This window comes from Caloenas nicobarica, chromosome 1 (genome assembly GCF_036013445.1).
Source record: "Caloenas nicobarica isolate bCalNic1 chromosome 1, bCalNic1.hap1, whole genome shotgun sequence".
Lineage (NCBI taxonomy): Eukaryota > Metazoa > Chordata > Aves > Columbiformes > Columbidae > Caloenas > Caloenas nicobarica.
This window is the reverse complement of record NC_088245.1, coordinates 153,884,010-153,900,139: the sequence shown is the minus strand read 5'-3', so window position 1 is coordinate 153,900,139 and position 16,130 is coordinate 153,884,010. Positions and strand designations below refer to the sequence as shown.

General features: G+C 40.3%; 1 protein-coding gene across 1 annotated transcript in view; it reads right to left on the bottom strand.

Annotated features, from left to right (window-relative positions):
* The window catches only part of COL4A1 (collagen type IV alpha 1 chain), a 129,982-nt gene that overhangs the window by 58,954 nt on the left and 54,898 nt on the right, over window positions 1-16,130 (bottom strand). The window contains exon 2 of the mRNA XM_065628273.1: window positions 15,064-15,114. Coding sequence (XP_065484345.1) covers window positions 15,064-15,114 — 51 coding nt within the window. The remainder of the gene's footprint in view (window positions 1-15,063; window positions 15,115-16,130) is intronic.

Here is a 16,130-nt window from a genome sequence, read left to right as displayed (position 1 = left end):
AACTTATCTCAAGACCCAGTAACGGATCTAGGGATGTCTCCTGGGTTCCAGACCCTTTATTTAGTTCAGGTGTCAGACTGCCTTTTTGTATTAATATAATAGTCTTAGAAAAATTGTGCGCCAAGATTTGCAAGGAAAGAAGCAGCACAAATGAACAAAAGTGTTACTGCAATACTCCTGCTCCAATTAGTACCAACTTTCATAATGAGTTATTTTTGGCACCAGTGAAACTACACTAAATCACAGTAAAACTCTATCAGTCTCAAAGTATCTGCACTGAACACGAGAGTACAGAAACTCTGCCATCTAGAAGCTGTAAAGTCATGTGAGCTCCACTTACCCTAATGCCTCTGTGTAGATGAGCCCTCAGAGATCATTGGGGTAGCAACATTTGTACTGCTGCTTTCCTACTCAAAGTGGCTCATTTGGAACCCCAAGCTCAGATGAAGCTATCACTTATTATGCTGTGCAGTACAGACATAAGCATGTCCGGAAGATGCTTTGCATTGCATGGAAATACTTGAGCAGCATCCTTTCCTTGCTTGCCTGCCCAGTTCCTTTCTTCATTCAGTGTTCCAGCCAAACAGCCCAACAGATAGTGTTTGCACTACATTTGTGGTGCAACTGATTAAGTATCCACACTACATAAATTGGCAGGCACCAGATCACTGCTGCTACCCCACTTACTTTTCGCTCAGCACTGAGATTTCTAGTTGCAATGCATGAAGAGCACAAGACTCCGACTGCAAGGGCTATGTATTGTTCAAGTTCCAATATTCACAGCTGCAAAATCTTGGCAAGTAATATTAAAGAGCTTCTGCTTCTTACAAATCAATTCATGAGACTTAAAAATTAAAACAGATGTAACTAAGTCATCTGTACCTCTGCTGATTCAATGCAAACTGTCAGAAAGCACAAAGGAGAATTCATTACTCAGTTCACAAAAATGAATATCCTGCCACTCAGCTGCTGAAAATGCAGAGGTACTACATAAAAAGACACAAGTGCTCAGTGGCTGTTGCACTCATTTGACAAGCAAGATGCCTGTGTTAGCCCAGCTTTTGTGAAATGCATCCAAATGCCTTTCCATTAGATAGTTCAAATTAAAAGCAATTGAATGGACTTCTAAACAGAGGTCAACCTGTTAAGAGCGTAACTGCATGGGCTGATGTTCTTTCTGGCACTTGCCCTTCCAAATTAGCCATGAAATGCTGTTTGACACATGAAACAACTGCAAATAGCTAAACAAGGGAGTCACATGAAGTAGTTTCAGAAGATTCATCTGTAATAAATGAAGTGCTGAGGGGGAGGAAATAATCACTACCCCATTATAAATTATTTCCGCTATCTTTTTTGTCTAGGGACTGCTGGCCTGGGAGATTTTAGACTTGAGAGACTGGTAACATGAACATAAATCAACTGTTTCCAGAAGTGTGGGCTCACAGGGTGTCTGGGCCTGTACGAATACAATGTTCTCAGGCTCTCCAGAGACTCAGGCATGTGGTGAATTACAATGTGCAGATCTTCCCAAAGCCATTTGAAAGATGCTTCATTTGCCTCTGCCAGCGATCACGCTGCAGCTGAGACGGCAGGACAGACACGTGCCTGCCCTTCAGCTGAAAAGGCATAAAACTCAGTCTTAGGGAAAGATGTCAAAAGGCAGTTGAGCTGTTCTACCCAGCAAAGGTGGCTCTTCTTCTTCTCCTCCTATTAAAGGGATGGTGTCACCTCACCCTTCTTTACACCAGCTGCTATGGTTCCCTCAGCCTCCACCACACAAGTTCAGCTCGCTAAATTTACTCATTTTTCTTTAGGGAATGAGCTTGCTCTGCCCTAAGTGATCCGAGGAGCTCATCAGGTGGCCAGGCGGCTGCCGAAACCGAAGCGAGGAGGACATAGCAATGCAGGACACAGGGCGGAAAGGCAGCGAGAGCAGCTTCTCACAGCAGCGCAATGGGGTTTGTTGGAGTTCATCCACCCAAGCTCCTCAGCTGTGCCTTCACTGCAAGAGGAACTGAGCTGGGAACCAACAAATGCTTGACTTTTTGCCAGAAAAGCCATCTTCAGATCACAGAATCATAGAATGTCCTGAGTTGGAAGGGACCCATAAGGATCATCAAGTTTGACTCGTGTCCCTGCATAGAACGTGTTGCTGCTGATTCCAATGTCATTATAAGCTCAGACTTTCTCTCTCACAAACACACATGCTCTCCTCTTCCCAAAAGCTAATGTTCATTGAACTGAAACACCACCAAGGGCAAGTGTGGCGAAGAAATCCAGCTGCTTCAAGATGAAAATTGAGGATGTGGTTTCCCAAAAGAGGGCCTGATAATTCAGCATTCTTTTCTATTTTTCTCTGATCCTCAGTCTGATTTTAGAAACAGTCTCAAACGTCGCTTTTGAAAGAGATTAGTTTGAGGCCTAGGTGCAACTGTTAACAAGAAAATCCGTCATCCAAAACATTCATCACAGCTTGATGCCCCAGTGTGACCTCGTAAAATCTACAGCGATGCACAACAGCCTTGCAATGCCCTAGATGGTTTCTACCCAGTCTATCCTGAACCACATGAGAGGTGAATGCAGAGTCTGTATTTGTTCCTTCAGCTGATGTAACTGTGAGCACTCAAGTGATCCGGCTTTGAGGTGTTACACCAGTAATTAGGCTGCACAGTGGGAAACACTATTGTGCGATCTGAGTAGCACTCTCAAGTCAGCGTTTCTCTCCACACTCTTTTAAACACGTGTTACAGAATTATAATTGGCTTGGTGTTATATTAATGAAGAAACGGAGGTGGGGAATATCCAATTCTTTATTAAAAGAGTATTTTTAACCACCAGATGGAGCACTGGCCTTGAATATCTTTCAGGATTAAAATAAACATGTACAATAAATATCATCTGTTTGTCCTCAGCTGCACTTACCATTTTCAGTGTTTTATTGAAAGTGTGAAGTCGATATTGGTCAAACAGAATTATTGCTATATGCTCACAGGGCAGGCGTCCTCAAATGCACTAAGGATGCTTAACATTACAGAATTCCCACTGCACATTCTTCAGCACTAGAATCTATTTGCGCTATAGCTATGCAATTCTGGAGCCACAAGAGTAAAGAGTAATTAATTATACAAACATAACCGTGGAGACAAGCAAAGAATCTGTAGGAGCTCTGTAAAGATCTTGGCTCACCCAAAAGTTTTGGGGCTGAGCCCCTGACAGCATGCAGAATGGAAGAAGGGCTTGGGGGGAGGAAAGGGGGATAGTCAGCAAAATCTGGATTCTTGCACTGCCAAGAGGCATCTGAGAAAGCTTACTCACGTGGAAACATGAGTCCAGCATTCTTGGCATGACTAAGAGAAGGAGCAGCCACGACAGTTCTACATCACCTGCACAGCTCCACAGTCAGGCTGGCTGTGGGCTGGATAAGTCCCCTGCACAACTTCCAGTATTACCACGGCTGCTCTGTGTTATACGGAGATACACAGATCGACAAAGAGCCACCCCCACAGCTGCTGGGGAACAGCACTCTCTAGTCATGCCCTCTCTGCCGTCTCCTTCTCCCTTCGCTGCCTCCCCGGTGACTTTCACCTGTGGGACTCCTTCGGTCCCACAGTTAAACCAGCTCTCAGGCTGCTCTGTGAGGTGGGAATGCTGAGAAGCAGCCACTCAGGGTGCAAAAGCCAGTTCATATAGAACCATAGAATCATTTTGGTTGGAAAAGATCTTTAAGATCATCCAGTCCAACTGTTAACCTAAAGGAGGAAACTGCACTCTGATCACCAGATGACGAAAACTCACTCAGCTCTGGTTTTTCACTCCCTGAAAGGATTATCCTTCCTACAATGAAAGTATCTGTTCCTCAGCCTCAGGAATTTACAACACTGGGGGAATCTCTGCAGTTTGATACAAAATGAACCCAAACCTCCAATAGTGAATCTATCAGGATAAACATTTAATTAGAGAGCTGTTCAGGTTTGTGGTTCAGGGCTGAGTCTGTGGCTCTGCCTCCTAAATATGAAAGAATGCTTAGACTGAAGCATATTTCAGTGTCACCTCATGGCTGCACAGAGCATTCCTCAGGAAGCTGCTAAGTGCTTCCCAGGAGTATAAAAATAGAAATAACAATCTTTGATTATCCTTTTCTCTACATATCGGTATGTATGTGCTTAGTTAGTGTGCAAGTAAGTGGGGAGATACACGGTGTGTCTGAATTTGATTTAGAAGCTGAATAAGAAGTAAAGCAAGCTGACCAAAGTAAAATTAACATTCAAAAGTCAGTCGTGGCTACAGACTTAGCCTCCATTTAATTAGTGTCAAGCAACTGGTTGCCTATCACCATCGTACAATCTCACTTAAACCAACTATAAGTAACGGCACATCTCAAATAATTTACCAGCCCTTCTGGATGTTATTTCTCTTCTTGCTCACATTGCAGCTGTTCCTCACTCTACAACTGCTGTACTCAGTTTTTTTAACAGATTTCACTTTTTTTGACTTCTTGAGCCATATACACACTTAACTTAAGCTCTCACTGTTTCCTTACATTAGTGAGTCTTTGGCCAATGTACTTTTTGTATGATGTTTTACTCCAGTGTAGATAAATGGTACAGATCCAGAAGTAGGTAGAATGCTGAGGAGAAATGTATTTGTACTGACAGCAATCTATTATTTAGCAGATTTGCTTGTTTTTGACTCCATTAAGAAAAAAGAAAAAAAGAGGAAAAAAAACCCTCACCAAAGTTTAGTGGGGTACATACACCTTTCAGTCATGCACAAAAAAATAGCATGCAAGACCCCTAGTTTGAACATTATCTAAGCCAGGAGTATTCTACCTCAAAGCATGATTGAGGGCATGGTATATGAAGGACAAAAATATGAAAACAAGACTAACAGAGAGCAGAAGCCAATCGATGGCAAATGAACTTTATTTTCCAACTGTGGAAGCGTGCCTGCACAAAGCTTGGCACCAAGGTATGTGTTTCATTGTCTTTATGTTTAAACTTTTCATGATTTCTGAAAAAAAATAACAACAACAACACCACACACAAACCAACAGAGCTCATGATGTTGGAAGAAGTCACACAAACCTTTTACCAAAGGCGTGCATAGCCTATTTCCAAACTTTTTTTTTTTTTCCCCACATGAGATGTGGGTCAAGGAGCCTCTTCACATCAGTTATGGCCACCCTGGCGAATAGAAGAACCTAAAAGAACCACGAGGGAAGAGGATATTTGAAGGAGAAATACATTTGCCCTGTAAAAAAAAAAGGAAATTCTAGCACCTGGAGACAGGTTGAATCAAAAGGGTGCTATATTTCCCACCCCTTCTAATCATCTGTTGAACTCATTAGGTCTGAGTAACTCTTCCTTTGTTTTATTGCACATTGTACTAAACCACTTCCAGTCTTGAGGGTCCAAGAATATAAGGGGTAAAAATGCTCCACGCCCTTCCTTCTTCATTAGTGAAAATTATTTAGCATTTGTTTGCATTTGGCATTGTTTAAAGGCTCACATTTAAAGATGAAACAGCAGAAAAAAAAAAGGCCTTGAACTTTTCAGGTTTTTTTAATTTATTTTTGTTCAGATCCTAGACCTGGAATGAAATGTGACGTTACATGCAAGTTTTATTCTCTTGCCAAAGGTTTGTCATGGACATATTCACAGAAAATAATCTCTTCCATAAATAGTAAAAACATGGGCAGCTGGTCCTAGACAGCACAGACTGCAATAAAGTTCTCATAATGAAGTAGCTCATATCTTAAAGAGTACATGACAGACAGTACTATTCTAGACAATGCTATTCTAGATGCTTTGTTAGGTTAGGTTTGAAATGGCATTTCAAAAGTTTTAAACATTTTGAAAGTTGCATAGGAGTAAAATATCTTTCCATAAAAGCTAGAAGAAATATTCTGTCTTCTCACTTTTTATCATGAAAATACCACCAGGCAGATAACATGGTGCCTCAAAAGCGTAAATCAGCGTTTCTTCAGTTTAATCTCTAGAATCTCTTCACTCAACTACATCCATTAGAGAACAGGCACTACAATATAATTTCTTTTTGTAGTATCTCCAGGATTGTTCAGCCTAAACCAATTAAGTTAACAAAGATGTAATGATAATTAATAACAACGAAAACAAATATTTTCCTTATTTTAACATTATAGAGGCTATCAGCATTGTTACTTGTCCACGAACTCCAACCAGAAGCTGGCGGTCTACAGCTTAGTAGGTGTCTTCAAGGTTTCCTTTTTGTCAGGAAAAAAAAGAAAAGGCAAGGGTATGTAAACCAGCCCGTCAGAATACACGAACTCTGTGACGTCTGACTGCCACCCAGGGGAAGTGACACAGCTCGGGGACGATGGCGAGAGTGACAGGGGACACTTCTTCCCCACTGGCGCCACCAGCCCTGGCACCACCTGGAAGCTGATGGTCCCCAATGACAGGTAGGGTGTGAAGCCAGCTTTGCTGTCAAAAGTTTGTACTTTGCCTGCATCTGGAGAGTTTCACTTTCCCAAGCACTATCCTTTTCCTTTTTCTTCCAAAATAAACAGTGGTCCTCAGTTCCCATGCCTCGGCATTGATACAAATTAATTACATTTAATATCTAGAACTTCCTAAAGAGAGCCCTTTGGAGAGTTTTACAAGGCTGCGCGTGTCCTTGCTGGATTTCCAGCTTCCATCTCGACATTTTCAGACAGAAGTCAAGTTCAAGTTGAAGATCTGCAATCGTATCCTTAACTCACAAATCTCCTTAAAGGTGCTGCATGCAGCTGGCAGCAGCACTGGCTTCTCTGTTCACCGCTCGCCTGCACAAGCTGTTTGTATTCTTCCCTTTTCTTCACCTAACTCCTGATGTTGGGGTCAGGGGGCACTTCAGAGTGTCCCTCTGTACTACAGCCCCCAACTCCATCACTACTACTTACACCATTTGTTTTGCAGTTCTACAGAATCTCTCAGCCTTTGCTTGGCAGGCAAGGAAACTGTTCTAACAAAACTAAGGGTCACGAATCCCCCAAAAAGCTCTTAGTATTCCGCTAACTAGACATTAAATACTTTTGTTGCATCAGCTTACAGTCAGTGAGAGTGTCAAATGAGGAAAGAGCGAGAGGACATCCGATCTGACGCCAGCGTCTGCATTCACTCACTCACTCACCTCAGTATTTACTTTAACTGTGCGCACTGATCTTTGACACAAGCCTTGGTGAGAATTATTTTTGTTGGCATATCAAAACACTTAAAAAATGTTCCAGCTGAACTTCACTGGAAGCTGTCAGGTCCTTTCTTTAAGAGCTACAAAATTTATGGGTATTTTTTTGCCATTCTAGTTACTGTTAAATATTCTAAGGGACAGAAAAGTGATCTTCCAGACAGAAGTCTAAGTTGCTTTTCTCTTGGCTTTATCTTACTTTTGCTTTTCTTCTGTTGTTAAAGATGATATAGAAGAAGATTTTGCCTGTTACTGAAAGCCAATAATTATTTTCATCATTTGGGTTAACTTTCTTTGCTATGTTGTCTACAACTCAATTTACTTACTGTTGTGTAGAACTTTCTCAGGTGTTATACTTACCTAAAAGGAAATGTAAATCCTTTTTAACATCTCTTAAAAATGCTTTTGCAGCTGTTCCTCCTTCTGTGATACTAAGCTTCTTTCTTGGCTAAACTAAAGAGGTTCTCCAGCTGGTTTAAGAACTTGCTGTGTGATAAAGTATTCCACTATAACTTTTTTTTACCAGCTAATTCAGGTTTCATCTTTGAAAATCCCACTTTGATACTGCTTCTTTCTTACTGTTCTGTCTCCTTCCAGGCATATACGGTTAGAAGTTTTGCTATTGCTTCTGCTGGAAGTGTTTTGGAGAATTTTGTATTAAATTTGGCTTTTTACCCTTTCTTAATGAAATCCAAACTTTAAGAGAATTCAGATCTGCTTTTCTGAAAGCCAATATTATATGGCCAGATGCTTTCAATGACTGATGTAAGTTATGACCTCTCACTGAAAACATAGGTCTAAAATCTGAAATAGGAGGTAGCTGAGCAAAGAGAAGCAAACAACTAACTACCACTAGTATTAGATAAACAAACCAAAACCAAATCCCCAAACCACTTTTTGCTCTTGGCTAGAAAGACTAGAAAGTGATTTAAGGAGATTACCACATTACTGTGGTTCCCTAGTAACAATTATATATGCTCAGGTTACTTTTTTGTGGATACTACTACAGAGAAAATGTAGGCAGAGACTGATTATTAAATGCATCAAGTATTATTGTGTGGGAACTGAAATATCACAGAACCTTCAATTAGAATGGCTGGCTTGGTCTAAGATCCCCAGCAAACACAATATAAATTGAATGGCAGAATGATTTAAAGAAGCCTGAGGGGTAAACTACAAAACGTAGCTACAGCTGTAACCCAGACATTTGCTGTCCCAGACCTGTAATCTACACCCACAAACCCCCGTCAGCATCACAGAGTATCAGTGGGCAATAAGATGAACATACAGAAAGCAGCAGCAGACTGCAGGTGCTGTCACACATATGACCAGACACTAAAAAAACTACACACTGGGACATGAGTTTTAAAATCACTGTGTAGTCAGTAGATACTAGAAGCGTGACTCTGTTAGCATGGACAAAATTTTAAATTTGGGAAGATGCCAAACTATGCATTGGTATTATACAGGTACTGGGTGCTCCACTTCCCAAGCCTGCAACTTTCAGAGGAGTGGAGATCTAATAGTTTTTTTTCTCATCTTACTTTGATCTGACATTTGGGAAACTTTACTGACTTCACTGGGGGCTCAAATGCTTCAGATCAAAATAAGGCCCTGTGATCCTTCGAGAAACCATAATGAAGACATACACTAACAGCAGTTGTACAAATGTAAAATACAACTCTGTGAGGCTAGAGAGCGTGTTTTACTCCATAAAGAAATGCTTAAGCCTATACCAACACCCTTACAAGCTGCTTAAAAGGTCGCATTATGCCAACTGAAATACTACTTTGTGAAAACCTTTAGAAATCAGCTCTGAAAACTAAATATGAGCATACCCCATCACATAGTATTTCTGGGCTATCTGCTTTTAGAGCACTTTTTCCATAGAGATAAATTCATCAGTTGAATCCGCTAGTTTGTGTTAATCAAAGATACATGCTGTACTGAGTGCAAAAATACATTTTAACATAAAAAACGTTGCCAGAGACATTCAGTCCCATCTGGGCAAACAGGAAAAATGGTTCCAATGACTATTTTAAAGTAAGAAAGTCTGATGGCTCCAGATGCCACTTAGCTGTTTGGTTTGACAGTTCGGAAACTGTAGAAAACTTTCAATAGTCAGCATATCCCGATCAATATTATTCAAAGTCTTTTGACATGTCATTCTTTTCCAAGAATAGCAGCTTTGTTTGTGTGCTCCCTTTATGAAACATAGATGTTCTTTTTTCCTGATTAGAATTAAAGAGATTGTTTTCCTCTGAGTGAAGGGAAAAATCAATAAAAATATACCACTGTCACCGCAGGATTGACACAAACATTGTGACAATGGTCTGAGTTTCAAAAACATTTCTGAACCACAAGTTTCCTTGTAGAATATCAGATCTGCAGCTGGTCAACATCTTTGCTTATTTTATTATGGTCTTCTGATTTCCTCCTTTGAGGAATGATTAGATGATTTCATGTTATTATTATCCCTTTCCAGACTGCAAACACCACGTTTCCTCTCACATTGCCTGTCACCGCTCTTGTCAACTTTATGGCCCTCTACAGGGTATATTATTTAGCTGCGGTTTTCTTAGTCTTCTCAGTTTTTAGTCTTTCCACCTCAGGCATGAACAGGTGCTGGACACAAGGTAAGTTCCTACAGCAGCCACTTAAATAGAAACACTGAGCAAAACTGTGAAATAACTTATTAAAACCAAATAGTGCCAACGAAAAGTGTAAAAAATGAACATTCTTGATTTAAAAAAAAAAGAGTCTTGATGGTGCTAATATAGGTTGAATATGAAAAGCACAGATCTAGTGATTACTGATTTGCTCCACTAAAGGAACCGATTTGTTGCCCTCTGCTATATTGTAAAGGGAAGTCAGAAGTATTTAATAGTGACCTTCCCACTGACTGACAGAGCTTCACTCCAACAAGGGGTTTTATATTGTTTTAAGTCATCACAAATAATTTTGCTCTACCTTTTGATACCTAAAATGACAGGAGAAGCCTTGAAGGCCCTCCCAACTCTTCATTACACAGAGAAAACGAAGTCCAGTCACCTGCAGACAGCAAAACCATGTGTAACTTTTAAGCCTGCAGGAATGTGTAAGACAGAAAAGACTGATCACTGCTCCTGTTGAGAGAGGACCACAAAGATGTTCCAGTGACCATCAGCCTAAGCCAGTAACAGAGCTACCTGGCTTCCAGAACCAAAATACCTCAAGCAAAGCCAGCTTGTGTACTTCTGCAGCATGGTCAATCCACAAGGGGACAATGAGCCATCAAGGGAAACAGGGAAGTAGTTTTTATGTAGGTATAATAATATGGACAGGGTCTCAGAATTAAGCTAACAAAAATATGCCAACATAAAATGATTTGTTCAAGTTTTCTTACATCTCAAACAAAAAAAGGTCAAAAGAAGCAGCCACATGAGAGTTAATTCTATTCTTATTTTCTATTTTCTTTCAGAATATCCTAGCAGAATTTTTATTTTTTTTAAACTGCAATACTTAATGTGCAGTGACTTCACCTTTCAGTGGGTAATGCCGAGACGTGGGAATCATCATAAGTTATTTATACTAAAGAATTAGGATTTATACTTCAATGCATTCTAACCGATCAGTGTCAGAAGATCAATCATTCTGTATTAATTACAGCAAAGTTCCAGTGTTGCCTCCATTTATACATGTTTCCGATGTGGAGTAAAATGAGTACGAATGGTCATGAATGAAAGAATGAACATTCTTGGAAAAAGTCAGTGCATGGAGAATTTTACTCAGCTCTATAACATCTTTGTTCTAAATGGTGAGTAAATGCTTAGCATGCTTTTTCTATACACATTAATGGCTAGCACATCTTATTTCCACAGCTGCTTGAAATCGTTCTCAAAATCTAGGTAGGCATAAAAGAGAAAGCATAGCTTCTGTCTGCTTCTGAGTAATCCCATAAAATGTTTGAAGGCATTCAAAACTGTAATCAGTTTAAACAGATCTCACACTTCAGTGCGTTTAGAAAGAACAGTCAGTTACTATGCAGAAAACCAAATAAAAAGTGTAAGAGGAAACAAATGAAGATGGCTTAGGCTAATATATCTAATGGAAAACAGCAAGGTGTTATTTATTATTTTAGCTATATTGTGTTTTTCTAAAATTTCTGCACTTTTCATTCGGCAAATACATGATACTTAACATTATATAGCTTAAAATAACAGCCTGATGTTCAGTGTAATAATAAAGGCTTTATAGGATAAGAGCCATCTGTTGCAATTACACTCACTTTCTGAAAATTTCTGAAAGGAATGAAAACCCTTAGACTTTGCCAATTACATGCCCTTGATAAAGTATGAGTCATCTTAAAATGGTTTGGCATAGAGATGCAATTTTCATGGAAACAGTCTAATGAGAGAACATATTGAATGTATTCTAAATATGGACATCCAAATGGTCATATTGATGAAATGATTCTCAAATGAGAGAGAAAAATATGGCAATGTAATTTACTCTTCCATGTCTGAAATGCTGTTGGGTAATATTTCTTGGACATTTCACAGCTTTTAAGTCAAATACTATTTTCAGCATTTCTTCTGGTGAGATTATTAATATGATTATTTGGCCAAATGTATTTTAATTAAACCCCACCCCCAAATCGTAGGGTCTGGAACTTCTTCCCACACTATGGTAGGAAATCTATCTCCAGATGTTAATAATTAAGGCATTAAAGGGTGAAGCCAGTACCCACTTCCGCAGTTCCCGAGGCTCCCACGGCAGTAAACTGGTGTGGTTACATTGCCGATGAGTGTGGGTGGACTGGAAAAGGCCCTTCAGTGTTTGTGCACTTCTGCACAACATGGGAGCCAGATCAAAAGGGTTTCCAGTGCAGGCAACATGTTGGCTGGGGATGGTACAGGGCAGAACGGGCACGTACTTCCCTTGCAAGTGGCTACGTGAGAAGTGGAGAGCAGATGTTCTCTAACATGATGTCCTGGGGTACCACAAGAGCTCGCTACGGAATTCCTCTTCTGGCCTGGGTCTTTCTAATCTGTCCTTCTCTGATTAAACAACATTCACGCAGAACTCTGAGGTAACAGGTACCACTACTGACGTGTGCATTAATGGGAACCATGTTTAGCAGAGACGTTGCAAATTCAAATGCATCAGTTGGAAAGACCATTTCTAGAATGGAGCGGAAGCCATATGACGAGTGGCTGAAGTCACTTGGTCTGTTCAGCCTGGAGAAGAGGAGACTGAGGGGAGACCTCATGGCAGCTACAGCCCCTCACAAGGGGAGGAGGAGGGACAGGCACCAAACTCTTCTCTTTAGTGACCGGTGACAGAACCCAAGGAAATGGCAGGAAGATGTGCCAGGGGAGGTTCAGGTTGGACATGAGGAAAAGGTTCTTCCCCCAGAGGGTGGTGGACACTGGAACAGGCTCCCCAGGGAGGTGTCACGGCCCCAAGCCTGACAGTGTTCAAGCAGAGACTGGACAAGCCCTCAGACACATGGTGTGACCTGTGGGGTTGTCCTGTGCAGGGACAGGAGTTGGACTCGATGATCCTTGTGGGTCCCTTCCAACTCAGGACATTCTATGATTCTAGAAATATTACAAAGGCAAGCAGGAAGGATGCTTCCCTTTCTTTTTCCCTCACCACCTTCTCTCTTCAGGCCTGGGACTGGGTAGCAGGCTGTCCTTATTCCAGACAAGCATTAAATGTAAAGAATCAGGATGAAAAACTGCACTAGGCTGAAACAAGGCAGGGGGAAAGGAGCAGATGTTTTTAAGCAAAACTCAGTTTTCTGTTCAAAATCCTAAGTACACATTTGAAAGTCTCAGAGTGTTAACATAATAAGCAAGCATTGATTATTGATCTCAATCAAGTTACTTCTAAATGCGTTCTAAAATACCTTCAAACGCCTTTCTTGGATATTGTTTTCTAGGTATAACTGTTCATTCACCTGTCTAGATGTCTCTAATGTCGATAATTAAATTTCCTACACAATCTAAAAATATGTAAATATTTCACTAGACACACGTTAAGTCAGAGAAGTTTGTGATGGAACCCATTAGGAAGAGTGCAGAGTACAATGACTTGCTGGACAAGTTCGCATGAGTTCTGGAATTTACCATGACTTCTGTTGCTCTGGACTGATATTTTTTTCTCTGCTACATTTTTAAATAACCTACCTTAATTTGAGATAGTTTTGGCTTTTAGCATATCAGACAAGCATCTATTTCTTTCGGAGATAACTTTTTGAGACTGCAGACTATGCAAATGAAAAATGCCAGCAAGAGCTCCAGCAAATAGAGTCAGGATTGCAGCTGGAAATAAATGAAGCATAAGGTTTAATACAATTTATTTTCCCAAATGATAATTTTTTAAAGCTATCTAGCTACAAGATGCTGGCATACTCTATGAACTGAAAACTAATGGCTTGCAATAAGAGAGTTATAATGTAATATCTCTCTCATTCTACAATGATTCATTTGCACTTGTTACTGAAAAATAAAATCAAGGTATCAATAAATAAATCCAGGGTTCCAAACCTTTCCCAAATCTTTGCTTTATTTGGTTTTAATATATAGCTGACTTTTATTAAAGAGATATTAATGGGCCATTAAAAAAAGGAGACTCTATCTAAAAGATGTTTTGAACCTTGACACTTTTCATCTGCCTAGCAAATTAATCTAGGTACAGCTGCAAATAAAATTATCTTTGCTTGGGTCTCCAATTAAATAATTTACATTCCTTGTTCTAGAAAACACTAAAGAAAAGCTGCCAACAAATATTCTTAAAACCATCATCTGTAAATATACAGCTATCACATGTGAGACAATGTAGAACACCGGCCGTATATTTATTTAAAAAAACAAACCCCCAAAACAAAGAAAACCAAACAAAATCCTGACTTCTTCTAAGCACTCCTTTGGGTGACCTAAACAGCTTATCTTGAAAAATGTTCCCACTGCAATCACAGGATGATAAAACCTTTAGTTTACACTCATTTATAGTGGTAGATATACAGCACATGTGCATGCACAACAGAACACACTGTAGATTAAAATCTCTACAGCAAAACTGGAAAAGATAAGGAGAGTGATTGAATGTCTACAATATTTACAAAAGCAGGTAATTTACAGGGGGAATTCATGGAATGTTACAGTACGCTGTATTTTTTCTTCACTGTTACTGCTTTAAAATAAGCCTTTCAAGTGCCTTTTCTGTTTCATGCACAGGAAGTTTGGATAGCTGAATGGGAACTTTAAAACTCATTTGCAAGGTTCTGTGAAAAAGTTTTAAATATTTATTTTTTTTTCTTGACCTGCAACACTTTTCTCTATTTAAGCTGATTATTAACCTCCTTCTTCCTATCACAGGCCATTGCCTCCCAGGGCTGACCCTGGCCAGGGTACCGTTGCTTATGGCGCATCACAGCCTTCCTGGAGAGCAACTTGCACAGCATGCTGAGGGGAGCGTTTCTGAACCGAACCGCTCACATCACTTCCAGAGGTGGTCAGGATGCCAAACCTCCCACCCTCTGAAAAGAATGGAGGTTTAGGAAAGGCGAGAGTGCCGGTTCAGCATCCCGCTCAATGGGGAAGGAGGGAAGGCATGGCCGAGCACCAGGCGAGGGGCTTCACCCCGCAGTGGGGCATTTGGCTGTTCCCACCCCTGGCCCTCTTGCTCCCAGCTGCTGTGGGCACTGTGCTGGCTGCTTTTCGGAAACTGCTGAAGGGCACGGGGCCTGGCCTTGGCAATGCCCCATGGCTGTGCAAGGGCCCACTAAACCAGGAGCTCACCTGCCTCCCAGTAGATCACACACCGTGTGGTTTAAATAAGCAAGATAATGAAGCGGAGAGAGCTGACACTCACCTTTTGCCCTTTTACTCCACTGCAGTCACATTTTCCACAACCCGAACAACCCTGAAAATAAAAGAGAAATTGAGAATTAATTGTCTGAACTGGGTGACAGGCAGAACACAGCGCAACGAGCCGGGGATGTCAGCAGTACCACCCTGACTGCAAGGCTGGTCAGCATGGGGAATCCTCACTTAAGCCCAACGCAATACTCTGTTTTCTTTATATAGATGTACACTTCTGGTCTCAGTCACAGTCCAATAAAAAATGCCTTTGTAAAAGACAAAAAAACCCCAAACCTGCTATAGTTTTTAATCATAAAAATTGTTATATTACTTCTAAATCATTGGGTTTTGGGCCCCCATGTAAAAAATAACTCATTTTTATAGAATACACACATACACTCCATCTGGCAATATGAATGTCTCAATTTAAAACAAGTGGATCCTCCTCTTGGATTCTATAGCCACACATTCACCCAACAGAATATTTAAAACAAAATCAATCCAGTTGTAGAAGCACCTCTTTAATATCGGTTTGTTAATAAATGGCTTGCATTCTGCTTAAATACTCAATTTCTATAAATCTGTGCCATTGCTTTGAGGAGAAAGGGATGGTGAAACCACAGTTCATGATCTGTCTTCTATACTTAAAGAGAAAAATACCAGACCTGAAGAATATGGTTTTTTTTTTCCTTTCTGAACACAAAAAATATTCTCCCTTTGGGTGTTTACCATGAGATCTCTTAATAATGATTTACTAATTTTTTTTTAATCAGTAATTGGCAATCTTCAGATAGCAAGAGAATAGTTTTTAAGGGAAGTTAAACATCAGTATAATTACCACAGGAAACTATATCAAGAAGTATGTCTGGACAAACTGTGTGAAATCAAGTCAAATCGCAGCTTCTCAGAAAGCAAACTGCTCCTAATGTTCCATATTAGATATGGAGGCAATTGTTAATGTTTGCCGGCCAAGCAATGTCTAGCTCCAGGGTTCTGGTCCTGTTTCTTAAATCTAACACATTTCAAGTGATCTTTCTTTCTTGCTCTCTATAATGCCTAACTGTAATTGTCATTATG